The sequence below is a fragment of the Pelophylax lessonae genome, assembly GCF_965119305.1.
Source record: "Pelophylax lessonae genome assembly, chromosome: 13".
Taxonomy (NCBI): domain Eukaryota; kingdom Metazoa; phylum Chordata; class Amphibia; order Anura; family Ranidae; genus Pelophylax; species Pelophylax lessonae.
Genome location: NC_138780.1, coordinates 143,674,299 through 143,695,678, shown reverse-complemented (window position 1 = coordinate 143,695,678; position 21,380 = coordinate 143,674,299). Strand labels below are relative to the sequence as shown.

General features: G+C 44.4%; 1 protein-coding gene across 2 annotated transcripts in view; it reads left to right on the top strand.

Annotated features, from left to right (window-relative positions):
• Positions 1-21,380, top strand: part of RTN1 (reticulon 1) — a 299,713-nt gene that overhangs the window by 247,596 nt on the left and 30,737 nt on the right. The window contains exon 1 of one of the 2 annotated variants that reach the window (XM_082242925.1): positions 7,064-7,316. The exons of the other annotated variant lie outside the window; for it this stretch is intronic. Within the exon in view, the coding sequence (XP_082099051.1) occupies positions 7,256-7,316 (61 nt within the window). The 5' untranslated portion in view covers positions 7,064-7,255. Of the gene's footprint in view, positions 1-7,063; positions 7,317-21,380 lie in introns of those variants that run through there. 2 annotated transcript variants of the gene reach the window in all.

Genomic DNA, 21,380 nt, shown 5'->3' with positions numbered 1-21,380 from the left:
TTTGCGCTATAAACAAAAAACTACTGACAATTTTGAAAAAAATATATATATTTTTTTTACTTTCTGCTCTAAAACATATCAAATTAAAAAATCAAATGTCTTCATCAATTTGGGCCAATATGTATTCTGCTACATATTTTTGGTAAAAAAAATTCTAATAAGCGTATATTGATTGGTTTGCGCAAACGTTATAATGTCTACAAACTTTGGGATATACAGTGGGTACGGAAAGTATTCAGACCCCCTAAAATTTTTCACTCTTTGTTATATTGCAGCCATTTGCTAAAATCATTTAAGTTCATTCTTCTTCCTCATGAATGTACACATAGCACCCCATACTGACAGAAAAACACAGAATTGTGGACATTGTTGCAGATTTATTAAAAAAGAAAAACTGAAATATCACATGGTCCTAAGTATTCAGACCCTTTGCTCAGTATTTAGTAGAAGCCCCCTTTTGATCTAATACAGCCATGAGTCTTCTTGGGAAAGAAGCAACAAGTCTTTCACACCTGGATTTGGGGATCCTCTGCCATTCCTCCTTGCAGATCCTCTCCAGTTCTGTCAGGTTGGATGGTAAACGTTGGTGGACAGCCATTTTTAGGTCTCTCCAGAGATGCTCAATTGGGTTTAAGTCAGGGCTCTGGCTGGGCCATTCAAGAACAGTCACGGAGTTGTTGTGAAGCCACTCCTTCGTTATTTTAGCCTATGTGCTTAGGGTCATTGTCTTGTTGGAAGGTAAACCTTCGGCCCAGTCTGAGGTCCAGAGCACTCTGGAGAAGGTTTTTGTCCAGGATATCCCTGTACTTGGCCGCATTCATCTTTCCCTCAATTGCAACCAGTCGTCCTGTCCCTGCAGCTGAAAAACACCCCCACAGCATGATGCTGCCACCACCATGCTTCACTGTTGGGACTGTATTGGACAGGTGATGAGCAGTGCCTGGTTTTCTCCACACATACCACTTAGAATTAAGGCCAAAAAGTTCTATTTTGGTCTCATCAGACCAGAGAATCTTATTTCTCACCATCTTGGAGTCCTTCAGGTGTTTTTTAGCAAACTCCATGCAGGCCATGTCGGGCCACTCTGCCATAAAGCCCTGACTGGTGGAGGGCTGCAGTGATGGTTGACTTTCTACAACTTTCTCCCATCTCCTGACTGCATCTCTGGAGCTCAACCACAGTGATCTTTGGGTTCTTCTTTACCTCTCTCACCAAGGCTCTTCTCGCCCGATAGCTCAGTTTGGCCGGAAGGCCAGCTCTAGGAAGGGTTCTGGTCATCCCAAACGTCTTCCATTTGAGGATTATGGAGGCCACTGTGCTCTTAGGAACTGTGCTTAACCACTGTGCTTCTTAGAAGTGCAGCAGAAATCTTTTTGTAACCTTGGCCAGATGTGTGCCTTGCCACAATTCTGTCTCTGAGCTCTTCAGGCAGTTACTTTGACCTCATGATTCTCATTTGCTCTGACATGCATTGTGATCTGGAAGGTCTTATATAGACAGGTGTGTGGCTTTCCTAATCAAGTCCAATCAGTATAATCAAACACAGCTGGACTCAAATGAAGGTGTAGAACCATCTCAAGGATGATCAGAAGAAATGGAAAGCACCTGAGTTAAATATATGAGTGTCACAGCAAAGGGTCTGAATACTTAGGACCATGTGATATTTCAGTTTTTCTTTTTTAATAAATCTGCAACAATGTCAACAATTCTGTGTTTTTCTGTCAGTATGGGGTGCTATGTGTACATTCATGAGGAAGAAGAATGAACTTAAATGATTTTAGCAAATGGCTGCAATATAACAAAGAGTGAAAAATTTAAGCGGGTCTGAATACTTTCCATACCCACTGTATTTAAGAAATTTTTAATTTATTTTTAGTTTTTACTATTAATGGTAGCGATCAGCAACTTATAGTGGGACTGCGATATTGCGTCGGACAAATCGGACACCTAACTGATACTTTTTTGGGAACCAGTGACACTAATACAGTAATCAGTGCTAAAAATATGCACTGTGACTGTACTAATGACACTGGCAGGGAAGGGGCTAACATCAGGGACGTTCAAAGGGCTAACATTGTGCCTAGATGCTGTTTCAGTGTAGTGGGGGAGGTGCTTTTACTAGTGGAAGGCACTGATTGGTGTTCCTACTTTACAGGAACACAGAATCTATGCCTTCTGTACTGACAGCACAGCAATCTGCCTTCTTTATATATGCAGATCGCTGTTCTGCCTGTGGAGAAAACAATCAGCGGTGCATGCGGACATTGGGTCCATCGGACCCGCTGATCAGATCCCGATCTGATCAGCGGGTCCGATGGACCCAATGTCCGCCAGCACCGCTGATTGTTTTCTCCACAGGCAGAACAGCGATCTGCATATATGAAGAAGGGCAGCTACCCTGTAGCAGTAAATTTGCTATAGGGCGGTTGGCAAGCGAGGTAATATTTAAAGCACACTTAACCATCCTTTCATGTTTCCATGAAAGAATTCACCTTGAAAAACACTCCCAAGTATTTCTGGCTGTGGCCATCTTGAGTAAGGGCAGATGATTCATGTAGCATTCTGTTCCTGGAATCTATTTGCCCTTAGCTCAGGTATGCGGGAAGGAGGGCATGGTTAGCTGAGAAAACCCCTCCTTACCTTACCCCTCCTTATTAAGCCTCCTGGGATGTATGACATCATTTGTTTAGGTCTGGAAGACAGGAAGAAACTGAAGAAATGTAAAAAACAATTAAAACAAGTAAATATGATATATTTTCCTATCCGTTTACTAATGCTAGCAGTATAAAGAATAAAAATAGTCAATCTTGATTAAGATAGTGAAGTTCTGCTTTAATTCTAGATATTTTTATTGCATAGTTACATTGTTTATGATTGAACCATTGTAATAATGCATTGCTCATACATGACTAATCCCTGTGGAAGCTGTATATTTTACCACTATCTCCCCGGGTCCTTTGCTGAGCAGCTTCCTTTCTGCAAAGTTATAGTCCAATCTAAAAATTCCTTGTTTTCATCTACTGGAACACTCACAATCGTGTATTTATTACTGTCGCATTTTATTCAATTTTGTATGCATTTCATGTCTTGGTGCTGAAATCTAGTGGAAATTTAGTGTAACTAAAACATTATTTTTATGTCTGTGAATGGTATAACCCAGATCCCATGTATGTTGGGGCTAGTTAGGTTTAGTCCAGGGATCTCCAAACTTTCTAAACAAAGGCTAGTTTACTGTCCTTCAGATTGAAAGAGGGGCTGGACTGTGGCCAGGGGGAGTAGAAAATGACCCAGCATCTGTGGGAGAAGACCAGTGTTTCTCAACCTTTTTTCACTCAAGGCACCCTTTAAAATTATAGACCATATTAAGGCACCCTTTAAAATCATGAACAGTCTCGAGGCACCACATTCTAAAATGTAAAAAACTATTCTAATAGCTTTACATAATGCAGCACCATCCGCACTTGTAGGACACCCAACATTAGAGGTGATTTTGTCTTCCAAAGCAAATACACTTTTTCACACTGGTACTGACTAGTATTCTAATGTTTCTCTTCTCCCTCAATGTCTCTCCATCCATCTTCTAATGTGACCCCATTGCTGAGGGAGAGAGGCAGAGGAGGGTCAAACAAGGATGCTGTGGAGGCCACAGACATCCTCCTTATCAACTGATGACATTATTTGTTCTTAGTATGCCAGTGCCTAGAAAGTTGTAATGGTGCATAATAAAAATCTGTTGCTTTGTGTAACTAAAAGGAAGGCTTCATACACCTGCTGACTTGTATACAATATTTGATCAATTTTTAGGCATTTTGCCCAAGCACCCCTGAAGAAGCCTCAAGACACCCCAGGGTGCCTGGGCAGAATCAAAATAAAGGGGGCTGAATACAAATGCACGCCACACTTTTCAGATATTTATTTGTAAAACAGTTTGAAAAAAGTTTGGGATATTATTGTTTTAACCGAGAATAAATAAATAAATTACACACAGGAGGACTCTATTTACTAATTAGGTGACTTCTGAAAGCAATTGGTTCCACTAGATTTTAGTTAGGGGTATCAGAGTAGAGGGGGCTGAATACAAATGCACGCCACACTTTTCAGATATTTATTTGTAAAACATTTTGAAAACCATTTATTATTTCCTTCCACTTCACAATTATGTGCCACATTGTGTTGGTCTATCACATAAAATCCCAATAAAATACATTTACGTTTTTGGTTGTAACATGACAAAATGTGGAAATTGCCAAATTGCCAAGGGGTATGAATACTTTTTCAAGGCACTGTACCTTCTGTTGTGTCCCTAGAGATGGGAAGTGCAAGGGAATACCAGTAATGAGGGTGTAGACCAGGGATCCTCCAGCTGTTGCGGAACTACACATCCCATGAGGCATTGTAAAACTCTGACATTCACAGACATGACTAGACATGATGGGAATTGTAGTTCCTGAACAACTGTAGGGCCATAGTTTGAAGACCCCTGGTGTAGACAGTCATACAGTCTTACTTCCTATTGTGTCCCTTCTATACTATATCCAAAGCTAAAAAAAAAAAAAAAAAGCCTAAATTAGGCTTTAACCGTATGCCAACTGCCCGCAGATATACTGCGGCAGGCTGGCTCGGCTGCACAAAGTGGCAAAACCGCGGTAGCGATCCTGGGGACTGCCGAAGGCGTGCGCGCGCCCCTATTAGCCAGTGAGGAAGCTGATTCACGGGGTCGGCGACTGCGATTGTCGCCGTGCACCTGCGATCACTCCCCGTAGAGAGAGAACAGCGGTCTGCTGTTGCAAACACAGCAGACCGTTGTTCTTTCAGGAATCAGCACAGAGCGCCTGTGATCCTCAGGTCTCTGTGTTGATTCCACACGCCCATCCCCCTCACAGTTAGAAAACACCCCCTAGGCATGCACTTAACCTTTTGATCTCCCCTGAGTTAACTCCTTCCCTGCCAGTGTCATTATTACAGTAAGGGTCCATTCACACGGCGCACCGTCCGACGAGGTCCGTTCTGCTCAGCGGGGGATCGATCCGCCGATCCCCGCTGAGCAGGCGGATGACAGCTCCGTCTCTGGTCTGTGTGCGGAGACGGAGCTGTCAGATCCCCGCTGTCCTCTATGGGGAGATCGGATGAGAACGGATCGGCTGTCCGTTCTCATCCGATCCGCTGGACGGATGGAAAATAGGGTTTCCATTCGTCCGGATTTCACGGACAGGATCGGATGGCAGCAGGTGTCATAGGGGTGCATGGAGGATCCGATCAGGTCCGCCTGAAAAACTGACAAAGCGGATCAGATTTGATCGCCCGTGTGAAAGGACCCTTACAGTGCATATTTTTAGCATTGATTACTGTAGTAATGTCACTGGTCCCCCCAAAAATGTAAAAAATGTCAGTTAGGGGTCCGATCTGTCCGCTGTAATCCCGCTAAAAATCGCTGATCGCCACCATTACTTGTAGAATAAAATAATAAAAATAAAAATGACATAAATCTCTCCCCTAGTTTGTAGACGCGATAACTTTTGCGCAAGCCAATCAAAATATGCCTATTGGGATTTTTTTTTTTATCAAGAATACAAATTGGCCTAAATTGATGAAAAATTTAGATTTTTACATTTTTTTTTATTGGGAATGTTTCATAGCAGAATGTGAAAAATATTGTTTTTTTTTCAGAATTGTCTCTCTTTTTTTGTTTATAGCGCAAAAAAAAAAAAAAAAAAAATCGCACAGGTGATCAAATACCACCAAATTAACGCAGTGCCAAATCGCAAAAAATTGCCTGGTCACTTTTTTATTGGGAATGTTATGCAGCAGAATGTGAAAAATATTGTTTTTTTTTTTTATCAGAATTGTCGCTTTTTTTTTGTTTATAGCGCAAAAAATTAAAATCGCACAGGTGATCAAATACCACCAAAAGAAAGCTTTATTTGTGGGAAAAAAGGACATCAATTTTATTTGGGTACAGCTTCACACGACCACGCAAATGTCCGGTAAAATAACGCAGTGCAGAATCGCAAAAAATGGTCTGGTCACTTTTTTATTGGGAATGTTCTATAGCAGAATGTGAAAAATATATATATTTTTTTTTTCAGAATTGTCGCTCTTTTTTTGTTTATAGCGCAAAAAATAAAAATCGCACAGGTGATCAAATACCACCAAAAAAAGCTCTATTTGTCAGGAAAGAAAGGACATCAATTTTATTTGGGTACAGCGTCGCACCAGCGCACAATTGTCCGTTATATTAATGCAGTGCCGAATCGCAAAAAATGGCTTGGTCACTTTTTTATTGGGAATGTTATGTTGCAGAATGTGAAAAATATTGTTTTTTTTGTTTGTTTTTTTTAGAATTCTTACTATTTTTTTGTTTATAGCACAAAAAATAAAAATTGCACAGGTGATCAAATACCACCAAAAGAAAGCTCTATTGGTGGGGGAAAAATTATTTTAATTTTTTTTGGGTACAGTGTCGCACGAGCGTGCAATTGTCTGTTAAAATAACGCAGTGCCGAATCGCAATAAATGGCCTGGTCACTTTTTTATTGGGAATGTTATGTAGCAGAATGTGAAAAATATATATATATTTTTTTTAGAATTGTCGCTCTTTTTTTTAAATAACGCAGTGCCGAATCGCAAAAAATGGCCTGGTCATTAAGAGGGTAAAACCTTCCAGGTCAGAAGTGGTTAAGCACCCCCTCATCTTCCCAATTCTATTTATAATATTAATTTTATTTCAAATAAAAACTGTGGTATTATCAGGTGAATGATGGTAAATTCTTATTCAGTCACGATGACCGTGTATGAGGTGACATTAAAGAAAAACAAGGGACGCAATGGTAATCAGGACGGTGAGCCATGCTGGTCTTAGCTCAGCTGTGCATCATCTCTGTATTAGTCATACAAACAGATGGAATGCTTATGCTGCCCTATGCATGTTGTAAACCCCTCTATTTAGTCTGGATTTTTTTTTTTTATGCCGTAAAGCTTCCCAGCAAATGCATTTCAGTTCAAAGGCAGCTGTGCATCCCTTTTCTAATGATACATCCCTAAGGCAATCACATCACCGCGCTGATTTGCTGCAGTGGAGACTGCAGCGTCTACCCTGAGCCCTCCCCCTTCTCTCCCGTTCTGCTTAGAGCATCAGTCTGTAGCTAGTGCATGTAAGCAAGTCTGGTCCTCTCACCTATTCATGCTTTGGAATGCTGTAGCAAAAAAAATCCAGCGCCTCCGAAGAAAGCACTAGTGACTCTCCCACCCTACAAGGATGCAGGCCAGTGCAGACTCCACCAGGATGGAATGCTTCTGGAGCAACTGGAAATGCCAGGGTAATGTTCGCTCAATCGTGAGCCATGCACGACATACACAATGACACCTCCTGCATGCCTTAGCCCTGAGAACACCCTTTTTTTTTTTTCTTTCACCTGCGGGCAATCCTAATCTGTATTATCCATCGCCGTCTTTAATTACGACCTTTGCATGCCAGTCATACCATTTCTTATGTTACATGGAAATGCATATCGTAGCAAGAGAATTCAATGTCAATATGCAATACCAGCCCTGTGAGTTTTTGCTCTTTAATAGGTTTTATTTTAATGTTCTAGAAAATACTAGGCTTTTGCCAATATTTTTGGCAAGGAACAATGCCCTAGGCTTATGTTAAAGGGACTCCCTTTCCGGGGGGGCACGCCCATGTAATATCCCTGTCTGCTCTCTAAACAAAGAAATCTGTGCTTAGATTGTACCCGTAATATCAGAATATTAATATATAAGGAGAGCTCAGGTGGCTGTTTTTATACATTTTTTTTATTTTATGGCGATAAATTGAATTCGCTATTTTGCAATAACATGCTAGGTTGGACTGGAGCTGCCCAAGGGCCAGGATGGTGCCGTTAGAGCTGGGTTTTAGGCAAAGCTTTGGGTTTAATATAAATGAAACGTTTCTTGATATTAACTCTGGGTGTGGCTTGTGAAGCTCCTCTTCTGTCTGCTTTTTCAGCCATGTTTTCAGTGTCCTGCCTGCATCCTTTGTTATAGTTAAAAAAAAAAAAAAAAAAAAATCTGTGCCAGGCTCGGCTGTCAGCTGAGAATTTTATGTCTCATTCACAATCAGAATCGCGTTTTTATCTGCTGATTTCCCCATTTTAATTGGGTGTTTTTATAACAACAGGTCATAAGAAAGCTTTTGTTAATTCTAGATATTAAAAAAAAAAAAGAAATCAGGCCCATTGCTCCTTTTTAATAGGGATTAGGAAATTAGGATATTTGTCATAATAATTGCATGTAGACTGTATATACGTATTTATGCTTGTTATGCTGAGAACGGCGGCTCCAAGTCCTCGGTTGCCGTGGTTACGAAACTCAGTCGGCTTTCAGTCCTGTAGTGATAAAGCAAATTTACCCTTTGAATGCTGCACGGGCCTAAAAAGATGGCTGGCAAGCCCAGTTGGGGTTATGCCAGAATAAGGTTTGAAGACCATTTTTTTTTTTATTTTTTTTTTAACCTTTGTCATTTGAGGGTTTTTTTCATTTTTTTTTTTTTTTTTTCTTTTATTCATTTTTTTTTTTTTTGTGTTATAAGCATCCCTGGTCTTCTTTCTGGCGTAAAGCAGAATCTGCTGTATGTTTAGGAGGTAGCCCCTTTTATCTTTTTTTCCAGAATGTCCTAGAGCTCCACACCTAATAAGCATTTTCTCAGTGGAGTTTGGATGCAGTGCTGGTTACCACGCATGTCTGAGGCCTGTCTGGAATTTCTATGCCTTAATGGTAGCGGAGGGGGGGCTGCTTCTTTTATTTTATTTTTTTTATTTACGGTATTTATTTTTTCATTGCAAATCACAGAAAAATAATTTAGACATTTTGAAAGCTGATTTTGCTTCATATGTCTTGTGTTTAGGCCTATGCTGCACAAGCGATTTCTAATGATTAATGAAACAGAACTGCGTTACTTTTTATTAATCTCAAAATACATTCACTATATGAGCACTGATATTTAACCTTTTTATTGTAAATCTTTTTTTTTTTTTCTTTTTAATCTCCAGTTAAATACAGGCCTCTGATCTGGTATCGGTAATGCTTGTGTCTTGTGGTTTTATTTTGATGTAATTTAGCATGGCCATTCACAGGCCGAACATTCAGGTTAATTGAAACTTGAGAATCACAATGATATCTGCAACATTGTAAGCTAAAAAAAAAAAAAGTAGAAGCAGGAAATATTAGTCTAATTTATTTTCCAGCTTGTTAAAAAAATCAATCTCTGCACAGTTAATTTTACAAGAAATATTACCACTGCAGACTCCATTCAGAATGATTTTCCAAGGCAAAATCAATATCTGCAAACAATATTTTTTTCCATAAATGATAATAGTATTAATTGTTAAGCGTTAAGGACAGTTAATGTCGTTTTTACTGTTAAAAGCACAGATCATCAGAAATAACAAATTGCCCTAAAATGTTCAAGTTGTATGATTGTTATGACTGTCTCTAAAGCGGTATTAAAACCCAAACCAAAAATGTAATATACTCAACTTACTAATACTTAGATGTGGTTGAATGCCTTCATTTTTAGTTTTATTTCTTTTATTCTCACCCACTGATCTGGCCAGCAGCACACCTCCCCTATTAGAGTAACCCTACTATGGATGAAGGAGCACAAGGGGCACATTTGGACATGTGCATTGTCAGTCTGGGGGGAGGGGAGTGTTAGATGGACTAGCAGATTTAAATACACTAAGGCTGGGTTCACTTATGTGTGGCCACAGTTCCCAGCATGGGGTCCGGTGCGTTCATGTTCACTGGTTCAGGTGCAAATCCAGTCCGAATTTTTGCCTAAAATTGCACCTGAATCGGACCCAAACAGGCACAGGACCCTTTTGGAATGTGGGCCGCGGCCGCCCCAGATATGTGTGAGCTGACTTCATTGAGAGCCGGTCACACTCGCATGTCATGTGAATTAGATGCGTTGAAACCCGCATCCAATTTGCACATATGTGAACCTGGCCTAATACAGGGGTCTCCAAACTTTCTAAACAAAGGGCCAGTTTACTGATCTTAAGTCTTTAGGGGGGCCAGACTGCGGCCAGTGGCAGTAAATAATGCCTCATCTTTGTTTTTAGTGGCATGAATCGTATCCCATTGTTGGTATGAGTGGGAGCAATAGTACCTCATTGATGGTGTCAGTGGAAAGAATGGTGCGCCAACATTGGGGTCCTTTGGAGGAAGAGTGCCCCAAGGGCCAGATAAGGCCAAACAAAGGGCTGTATCTCTGGGTTTATTACCACTCTAAAGGAAGCCTGTACTGAAAGGAATGAGGTTAACATTGTCATCCTCTTGAAAATGCCAGTTGACTGGATGGCAGTGGCCCTAATGGGGGCAGCATGGCAGTGCTTCCATGTGGCCCCCCAACCAGCAAGTATATTCACTGTTCCATGCTGCCTTAACCCCCCCCCCCCCCCCGGGAGTCCATCTAGCACTTGATTGACCACTCAGACTGGAGAACTGTCACATAAGGGGAGTAAGAAGGATTCATCTTGCACTTGTACCTCTATAGGCCAAAATGAATAATCGGGGACACTACAAGCGGTGACACCTCATGCAACAGGTAACAATGAGCCAGTACTTGAAGTATCATTTGAAGATAGTTGTCATTTATAATCTGTGAGAGACGGCAGGGCCGAGGTTTTAGGGACTCTCAGTTCCCTTTTACCAAAGTGCATTACACATGGTAGTCCAACATATTCCATGTACTGTAGATAAAGGGGCCAAGCAAGTCCCCAAAATGTTGGTCTTGCTGTCTTTTCATAGATTATGAAATAAATGTGATGTGCGATGCGGGAACCAGCGTGATTCCAGTGGGTGTCAATGACATCCCAAGATCAGTTCGCAGATCACAGTGCCAAGTGTGAAATGGAATATGATTTCATGGGTGTGAAAACCCATGCGATCTGATTCTAGTGCAGACCAAAAAAAGGGTCCGGCACCATTTTGGTCCGAATGCGATGAGAATTCAGCCATACACACCGTATGACTGAAGTCGCATTGCACAGACATCGCATGTGATCTTCACAGAGATGCGGTGCGAATCACATGCGATGTCTGTGTTTGCACCAGTGGGAACCCAGCCTAAAATGTCAAACGCAACTTAAAGTGCTGTCTCATTGTTTCCTGTAACGTGGGGAAGGTCACATGCTCCCACATACATACATAAGCAGTGGCGGCTGGTGCTCCATGGGTCAGGAGGGGGCGGCAGACGGACCGCACCATACCACCCCCCCCCTGGACCACATCAGGCCGCACACCATATCTACCCCCCGACCCCGTCGCCGGCTCACTCACCCTGCCTGGATATGGGAGAGCAGGCAGCAGCAACAAACGGCGGCGGCTTCTGCTTCTTCCCCCTCAGTCTTCTGCGTCTCATCCCTCCTCCTCCATGGCCATTGGCATGGCTTCTCCTTTCGGCCAATCGGGAAATGGGTGTCGACCCTCTTCCTGATTGGCCAGGAGGAGAATCTGTGTGACTATGTGAATATTCATTCGCTATTGTCACACAACTGGGTGGGCTGCACTGCGCCCCGAGCCCACCCTTTTTTTTAGCCTATTAGAGCCTCTGGCTCTAATCACATGCTAAAAAAAAAGGCCCATTGAACTCCATGCGTCTGACGCCCTGCATGTAGATTAGGGGGCCGGACGCATGGATGGAAGGGGCGGGGCCCCTGCACCCCCAATGCACCAGCCGCTACTGCTTAGAAGTCCCAATCCATTAGAGCAGCGTGGATGGGAGAGTATACCTTGCTGAGGAGGAGGCAAAGTGACAGTGTTGCTTTAATTTTATGAGTTGCTGTACAGATGTGATTTTACATGGGCATGTGTAGGGGGCTCGATGCACCAGAAGTAGCCAGCTAGTTGTACTGCAGTGCAAAGTGCATGCTCACAGGAGGCTGGAGCAGGGTGACAGAGACATGAGCTCATCCGTCTGCTGCTTCTCTTTTCACTGTCCAGTCATGAGGTGGGGGAGAAGACATACAAGTAATAATAAACTGCCTCAAAAAAAAAAAAAAACTGATCTCCTTCATTGCCAGGCAGGGCATAGCTGTGTGGTAGAGCTGTGTAAATCTTAGAACTGGATAGAAAGTAATGCAAGCCCTTCGACAGCACAGATTCCTTATATGGCTTTTATCTGTGTATTTAGCTTTTTACCTGAGGTTCAGTAATAAAGAAAACTTCTACTGATAGAAACATGGAGACTGTCAGTGCTTACTTCTCATTTGGCAAATGTAAGATATCTGGCCGAACAGCCAGGCAAAGCTGGAGAGTCAGAAACAAGAAGAGCATGTGGTTGCAATCCAGTCCCCTAGCAGCAACAGTATTTACTTGTGTCTATTGGCACTTGCTTTAGTACACTGATTTTGTCATTACCCCACTAGCTCAGCTCACCCTGCTCCCCCCTACCAGAGCTTCTATTACTAAAAGGTTGAAGTCTGGAAAGTTGTTGAGTCACTGCTGGGAGGGGGAAGCAGGGTGAACTGAGCTGCTTATAGCAGTGTTTCTCAAATTTTTTTTAAGTCGAGGCACCATTTAAAATTATGGACAGTCTCGAGGCATTTCATTCTAAAATGTAAAAAAATATTCTAATAGCTTTACATAATGCAGCAACATCCACTCAGGTAGGACACCCAGCGTTAGAGATGATGTATTCTTCCAAAGCAAATACACTTTTGCACACTGGTACTGACTAGTATTCCAATGTTGCTTTTCTCCCTCAATTTCTCTCCATCAGTCAGCTAATGTGACCCCAGTGCTGAGGGAGAGGGGCACAGGAGGGTCAAACAAGGATTCTGTGGAGGCAACAGACATCCTCCTTATTAACTGATGACGTCATTGGTTGTTAGGATGCCAGTGTCTAGAAAGTTGTAATGGTGCATAATGACAACCTGTGGCTTTGTGTAACTAAAAGGGAGGCTTCATCCACCTGCTGGCTTGTATACAATTTTTGATCATTTTGCCAAGGCACCACAGAAGAATCCTCAAGGCACCCTGGTTGAAAAAGGCTGGTTTAGAGAAAGACTTGAAGGACTTAGGCCCCTTTCACACTTATGCGACCTAAAAGTCACACGATTTAATCACGACTTTGCCGCGATTTTGTCTGGATTTGAAGCAATGCCTATGGACCTCAAAACCCTTTAAAATCATCCCAAAGTAGTGCAGGGATTACTTTGAAGTCACACAGATATGAGGGGTACTCATTGGAAATCATGGGGTAGAATTTGTTCTGCGACTTTGCAGTCCCAAGTCGCACAAGTATGAAAGGGGCCCTAGGCCTCTTGTACACTGCAACTGGTAAATTAACGTTTAGAATGGGGATAGACCGATTATCGGCATTGTCGATATGCACTTTCCCCGATATATCGGTATCGGCCCTGGAACTGGCCGATAGTGCCGATATTTTTGTGACGTCATTCTGCCTTCTTAGGCCGCCTCCCTCGCCTTGGACAGCCTCGTCTGGAGTTGGGACTAGTCTCTTGGGAGTGTATCACAGCCATACACCCACCCACAGCAGCCCCGTGCCAGCCAGCCACCCACATCCACAGGCCCTGTACCAGCCAGCCACAGGCACTGTACCAGCGAGCCAGCCAGCCACCCACAGGCTCTGTACCAGCCAGCCAGCCACAGGCCCTGTACCAGCCAGCCACCCACAGCCCCTGTGCCAGCCAGCCACCCAACACAGGGTGCCAGCCAGCCACCCACCACAGGGTGCCAGACAGCCAGCCACCCACCACAGGGTGGCAGACAGCCGGCCACCTACAGGCCCTGTATGAGTCAGCCACTCGCAGCCCCTGTGCCAGCCACCCACCTATCACAGGGTGCCAGCCAGCCACCAACCACAGGGTGCCAGACAGCCAGCAACCCACCTTAATGTGCCTGCCAGCCACCCACCACAGGGTGCCAGCCAGCCAGCCACCCACCACAGGGTGCCAGCAAGCTAGCCATTAATCAAAAATTAACATGTTCAGTACCAGATTTGTGTCAAAAATTGTCTTTATTTTTCAAAACTTTAAATGTACAAAATATCGGCCCATATCGACCGATAACTTGTGACCAAAATATTGGTATCGGTATCGGCCCAGAAAAAAACAATATCAGTCTATCCCTAGTTTAGAAGCAGTTGGATGTTTTTTTTTCAGCAGCCCCTGAACTCTCCTCTGTTATCTTATGTATCCATGTACACTCAGGCATTTAGTGCCGGGTCACACTTGTGCGATGCGGGAAGGCTGCGAATTCGCAGCCTGTTCCCGCATCGCAAACGCACATCTGGCAGTTCACACTGCCATATGCGATACGCAGGAGGTGTCAATGAAATGTTAACGACACCCCTAGTTTGATCGCATATCGCAGTGCGATCTGACAGTTCGCATCGGATCGCACAAGTGTGAACCACTGTGCGATCCGATCCTGATGCGGCTGAAAAAATGCCTCCTGTGCGACTTTTGTGCGGGTGCAGTGCGAATTTAGCCATACAAAGCGTATGGCTGAATTCGCACTGCACATCCGATCGCATGTAATGAAGGAGCAGTGCGCTCCGATATTACTTGCGATCGCCACACACGCGGAAGTGTGAACCGGCACTTATAGTAGTTTAGAAGCAGTTGAGATAAGAAGCATTTTTTTCAAAGCAAAAATTTGCATTCAGGACGGTAGTTCAGAGGCATTTGAAAATCCAAATGCTTGTAACAGCGTGTAAACGTGGTAACTCTTTAAGTGTTTTCGTTTATATGCGTTTTCAATGGGGAAATCATTTCTGACCATTTGCAATGTTAAAAAACAGACTTTCCAGAACCCTTGTATATTGTGGGCTGCAAGAGGGGGGAGGGAGGGAGGGAGGGAGGGAGGGAGAGAGAGATGAACGCCGTATAACGCGGCATGTAAAAATGACAAAACTGGTGTTTTTAACGGTCGCTTACTAGCTGTCAAGTTCCAGCGTTTCAGAAGAGGTTTTTAAACGTCCTATCTACATGAAGCCTTAAAGTGATTGTAAACGATCACCTTGTAAAACAACCCATTCAGTTAAAAATATAAATGAAAGGAAAAACATTTTTGTATAGAAATAAAAAAAAAAAAAAAAAAAAAAAAATATATATATATATATATATATATATATATATATATATATATATACTGTTTTTTCTCTTTTTATAAATGATCACCTTCCCTCTGTTCTCAGCTGCACAAGAGCTGGGGGAGGAGAAGCAGCAGCACAATGAGTTTCCTAGTGAATGGCTGTGCAGCGGGGACATGTCAGGGCATGTCTGATCATTGGAGAATGAACCATGATGTGCTCTCCTGCTTAGTGTGGTCAGCTTTTATAGGAAAGCAAGGGAACTGGCAGTAACACTGGGGATTTCACACAAAGTAAGGAATACAAAGAGAACAGGAGACTTTCTCATACAAGTACATGGTACAGCCGGCACATATCAGGAATATGAAATGTTGGGGTAACAAGTACTTTAACCACTTTTTTTTTCTTTTTTTAATCCGTGGTGGTGCTAAAACTACAACGAGAAAACCCGCAAGTGACCAAAAGACATGCATGTGAATACACACTAAAAAGTGCACTTAAGGGTGTGCTTTTAGTCCACCTACCGAAGGGGTAGGACTACTACCCTGATCCCCTGGGGTGCAAGGCTCCTGATAGGGACAAAAGGTTTACATGGTCCGCCTAGCCTGGAGGCCTGCGGACCCCGTTCTTCTGGGCAGCCAAAGCCGCCAAATACTTGGTCGAGGGGCTCTCCCGAAGAGGGACCCCCCAGAGGCAGAGGGGGAAGGAACCAGAAGGCCACACATCCTCCCCCTAGACGTCAGGACAAGCCCGAGGACTCATACCCTTCATCCATGAAAAAAACACACACAAAATTGAAAGGTGACAAACGTGGGAGAAAAAGAAACTAGATAAATAACTGGCCTTGCATGGTGCCCTGGCCGGGCCCTGAGGCTTGGTAACAAAAATTGCCCCGGACTTTAGCCAAACGACCCAGCCCTGAAAGGCGCAGTGCAGAAAAAGTGTTTGGAGCCGTGACCATGTGCCGGTTCACAGATTGGGGTCCCACACCCAAGTGTTACTAAGAGCACCTCTGGGGCGACCACTCTCAGAGGGCACAGACATCGCAGACTCTCTGCCTTCCCAGCCCATGGCCAGACAAAGTAGAATGTTTGAATCAGGAGGTAATGGACCCTTCCAGCTTTCTCGGAGAGAACTTTCTCCCGGTCCACAATTACCTATGGGCGCTCCGATTCTAGTTCCTGCCAGTACTAACCTTCCAGGTCCCCATCACTACAGCAGGTTTGCATAGCCGCCACCCAACCTTGGCCAGATCAGATGACAGCACAGCGCCCCCACTAGATCACTGATAAGAACAGATACTACACTTGATCTTAGCCAAAAGGCCGAGAAGTACTTTAACCACTTGCCAACCAGCCGCCATAGTTATACTGCGTCAGGTTGGCTCTGTTACGCAAAATGATGTACATGTACGTCGCTTCGTATAGGAGTTAGTGTGGGCGCAACAAAATTTATATTGAAGGTATACTGGACAGCCACTGAAATATCTAGTGAATATTTAAAATGAACAGATACACCAAGAGCAGTTTTGATAAAAAGCATAAAACTAAACTTTACTGGACATCAAAATACATAAAGTTTCTTACACATAAAACTTACCATTAACATTAACAGGACTCGAACATACAATCCTATTCCTAATACCCCAAAGAAAGGTCAAATAATACTTTTCTCTGGCAACAGCTTGCACTCGATATCTGGAACAGGACAGTGAGGAGGTTTTTTTGCTCCATCCTTTCCTTCCACAGCTCCAAAAAACGAACCTTACTCCCCTGGGCCGGCCCTACCATGGGTCCCGCTGGGTCCATTGGGCCCAGGCAGCACTTGGAGAGGGGCAGCAAATTTACTCCCAAGATTATTTTTCCAGCAGTTTGTGTGTCATCAGTTTGCGGCACATTACAGGCGGCATTTCCCCATCTTATACTGCCGCCCGTAGCAGAAACTGATCAGTATAAGGAGGCGGAGCGTCTCCTCTGAGGAATTATGGAAGAAGATAACAGTATATACAATATTTTCAAAATTTTATATTTATATAAAATACTGGATGTGTTGGCATTTTGGTGGGCGTGATTTTATTTTTTGGGGGGGGACATTCAGGGGAGGACTGGGCCAGGGGGGCAATTGCCCCCTGGGCCGCTCTGATGCCCCGTAAAAAGGCTGCACCGCTTCTGCCACAAACATGTCTAAAGGATTCCTGGTGAAGGAAGTAAAAAGTCCTTGCCACTGACCTACTGAGTGCGGGTTGAAGACGAGGACAGAGCGCAGACCTCCCCCCTCCATCATGGATGGTGTAAACGGTGTATGAGCAGAGGCCAGTTCCATGCCCCACTGGAGGCTCTTTTCCCCCGGCCAGCCCGACAGAGCTGTCCCAGCTCCCCCCAACTGCCCCCTGCTTGCCAGGTCAGCAACCCAGATTCAGCCGGTAAGTAGAGAGTATTTTGAGCAGGGCTTCAGCTTTGAATGGGGATCAGGAGAAGGAGGGGAAGAAGGAGAGTGGGAGGACCGAGTCGCTGCACCATGGGCCTTTGGTTTGTACTTGGCGCCTGGGCCAAAAGTTGCCAGTCTGCCCCTGGGAACATTTCATTCTTGGACCCAGGCAGCACAATGTCTTGGGCCAGCCCTGTTTCTCCCCCATCCTAGTGACTCTATTTACAGTCCTGTAGACCAGAGACCACCCACAGGATGCGGTCATTCCTCTTGACCACTCACCGGTCATTTTGTGAGTAATGTCAGCAACACATGGTTGGACTTCCTCCCTAAAACCACATGGTCAATTGGATATGCGGCATCCATCTTTACATACGACGCCAAAGCTCACTAAACCACCTGTGGGTGAGAGATATTATTCACATTTGTCGTGAATCAGTTAAGAAAACTATCCCCAACTGATGCACGTGCGCACGCGCTGATTAGCTAGATGGGGAGCCAATCAGCAGGTCTGGGGGCCGTGATGTCCGCCAAGCACCTGCGATCGCTCCCCATGGAGACAGAACGGTGGTCTGCCGATGTAAACACGGCAGACCGCTGTTCTGTCAGTGATGAACACAGGGATCCTGTTTCCTCTTATTTAGGAACAAATGTCTCTGTGTTTATCCAGTGAGCCCATCCCCCACACAGTTAGAAAGCACCCCCTAGGGACACATTTAACCCTTTGATCGCCCCTGGTGTTAACCCCTTTCCTGCCAGTGTCATTAGTACAGTAACCGTGCATATTTGTTAGCACTAATTACTGTAGTAATGTCACTATTCCCCCCCCCCCCCAAAAGTGTCAATTAGGGGTCCGATCTGTTTGCCGCAATGTCGCAGTCCCACTAAAAATCGATGATCGCTGCTATTACTAGTAAAAAAATAAATAAATAAAAATGACAAAATGACATAAATCCTTCCCCTAGTTTGTAGACGCTAATCAGTATACACTTATTGGGATTTTTTTTTACCAAAAATATGTAGCAGAACACATATTAGCCTAAAATGATAAAAAAAATTATTTTTTATTTTTATTGGGAATGTTTTATAGCAAAAAGTAAAAAATATTGTTTTGTATTTTTTTTTTCAGAATAGTCACGCTTTTCTGTTGATAGTGCAAAAGAAAAAAATTGCAGAGGTGATCAAATGCCACCAAAAGAAAGCTCTAGGTCAGTGAGGACTTGTCAAAAAGCCTGTTTACTGCTTTTTAATTGTTTGAGAAAGCACTATATCAAGCGTGAAACATGTCAGAATAGAACTTAAAGCCCAACTCTGGGGAGAGGAGAGTGGAGATATACTTACCTGATCCTCCAATCCTTCCAGCACAGGACTGGTCCAGCACCGCTGTGCTCAAGCAGTCTTGAATAGTGGACTGTTCATGAGGTCATCATGCTCAGAACAGGCATCATAGACCAGGAACAGTCCACCATTGGACCGTAGGGCAGTGCTGCTTTCTGGAGGATTGAAGCATCAGGAGAGTATAAGCTTTCTGCTCACCCCTAGACAAAACGAGCAGTTGACCTGTGCAGCGAGGGCACAGCCCCATTGCATGGGAAAACATAATTTTTTTGCCTACAGTTAGGCTTTAAAGTAGATCGCTGGTGCAATGTCAGGCTCCTGCAGACATGTCCTTCATCTTTGTGCCCATAACTCTGCTAAGGCTTTCAGTTACAAATAGGGAGGAAGTGTCAATGGACTGTGAGGGCATTTATTATTTAAGTGATGATTTTCTATGTTTTAGGTCGCAACTAAAAATTATGATTGTGCTTAGGTAGCACCATAGATGTGCGCAGCCTATTGCATAAGGGTGTGCACCCCAAAGCTCAAACACACATGCCTTTCTCTGCAGCCTCAGCTGCACTGGACAGTTAATAAATGGGAAGTGCTCTTTGCTGAGTGGCTTCCTGTTCATTCACAGACCGAAGCATAGTAAACACAGTTTGCTATGCTTCAGATATGAATGAACACAGTGAGTGAGTGTGTTCATTTAGAAAAGGAAGGTGCTGGTAAATGACATGTTTACCAGACCCTTCCCCCACTCTCCATCCTGAAACATCCCCCTCACAAACCAGGGGGGAGAGGGGAGGAGGGAAGCCAGCAGCACTTCTGGGCCAACATGGGGAGGAATTGGCACTGCACATAGTGATTAGGGTGTGCCCAGGCACACCTGGCACACCCCCTGCGCACGCCTATGGGTAGCACCAGTGGCGGCTGGTGCTCAAAATTTTTTGGGGGGGGGGGGCGCAAAAAGAAAAATGTAATAGGTATTGCTTCGCGGCAAAAAACGCGATAAAAAAATTGCATGACTTTGAGGTCATGGTACAGGCATGGCACAGGTGATGGCATAGGCATGGCACATGTGAGGGTATAGGCATGGCACAGGTGATGGCATAGGCATGGCACAGGTGATGGCACAGGTGATGGCATAGACATGGCACAGGTGATGGCATAGGCATGGCACAGGTGATGGCACAGGTGATGGCATAGGCATGGTACAGGTGATGGTACAGGCATGGCACAGGTCGGCTTCAATCACTTACCTTCTGACGGCGGCGGGATGGCGGGATTCCGGGAACCGAGACGAGCAGCGCCGTGGACGTCCTCCTCTTCAGTCTTCTGTCTTCCGGTCCGGGCGGCGGGAAGGAGATCGGGCGGTGACGGTGCGTGACTGACGCACACACCGGCACCGCCCCCATTGCGAGTCAGCGATGTCCTGGATGATGATTGGTCCAGGCTGGAGACTGGACCAATCACAGCCAGGATATCACGAAGGTGGGGGTGGCTCAGCGCTTTTTCCTGCGCCCAGGTTACGCCCCCAGAAGGCAGCCAATCGGCGCCTCTTCTGGGTCGTAAACCCCACCCCCCCCCCCCCATATCCACCAGGCCGAGCGCATAGGCCTGCGAACACGATTTTTTTTTTTTTTCAAAACTTTATTATTTTTTGTCTTTTTTTTTTCTATTTTTTTTTCTTTTTTTTTAGGGGGGGCGGCGCTCTGGCGCCCCCTATGCACGGGCCGCCACTGCCTAAGTGTCTCTTACCTCAAATGTAACATTGCTAAACACAATTTTGCCAGCATTTGCCCCATTGTGGGGGTTGATTTACTAAAAAGGCAAAAAGACTGTGCACTTTGCAAGTGCAGTTGCTCCAAAGCTTAGTAAGGCCTTGTTCACACCAGCCACTGCGTTGCAATGCAGTAGCTAGTGTGCGGTGCAGTCCAGCCAAGCCCAGCGCAGTGATGATGCACAAATCTCGACGCAACACAGTTTTCTTTTTCCAAACAAACTTTATTGAGATGTCAAACATAAATTTTATTAGGTGTGACATCTCAATAAAGTTTGCGGAGTGAGGCAGTGGATCAACTGCACACAGTACTTTTTTTCAGCACACATCGCCCTCACACCACCACTGTGAACCGGTAGCGTTGCCACCTTTTCTTCAAGCCAAACCTGAACACTTTAGCGGCGCATGGCAACATTTTTAAAGAGTAAACTGTGTGTGTAAAGGGGAACTCTGATGTAAGTGGGTTTCTGCTCACTAAACCTCCCAGTTACATCAGAGTTCCCAGCATTCCCCCTAAATTAGGGTTCCCAAAACCTCCCTTACATCAGAGTCCACAGAGCAACCCTTACATCTGAGTCCCCCTTACCTTAGTGTACTCACTCAGAGGCAGGAGAGAGCAGGAGGGAGGGGGGAGACTTCAGTCAGACATTGGATGGTGAGCTCACTCACCCAAAAAAAGGGTCCCCCAATGTAAATCCATCGTCAATCATGCCACCCGCCGCACTGCCTGACCCCAAAAAAAAATCTCCGGCC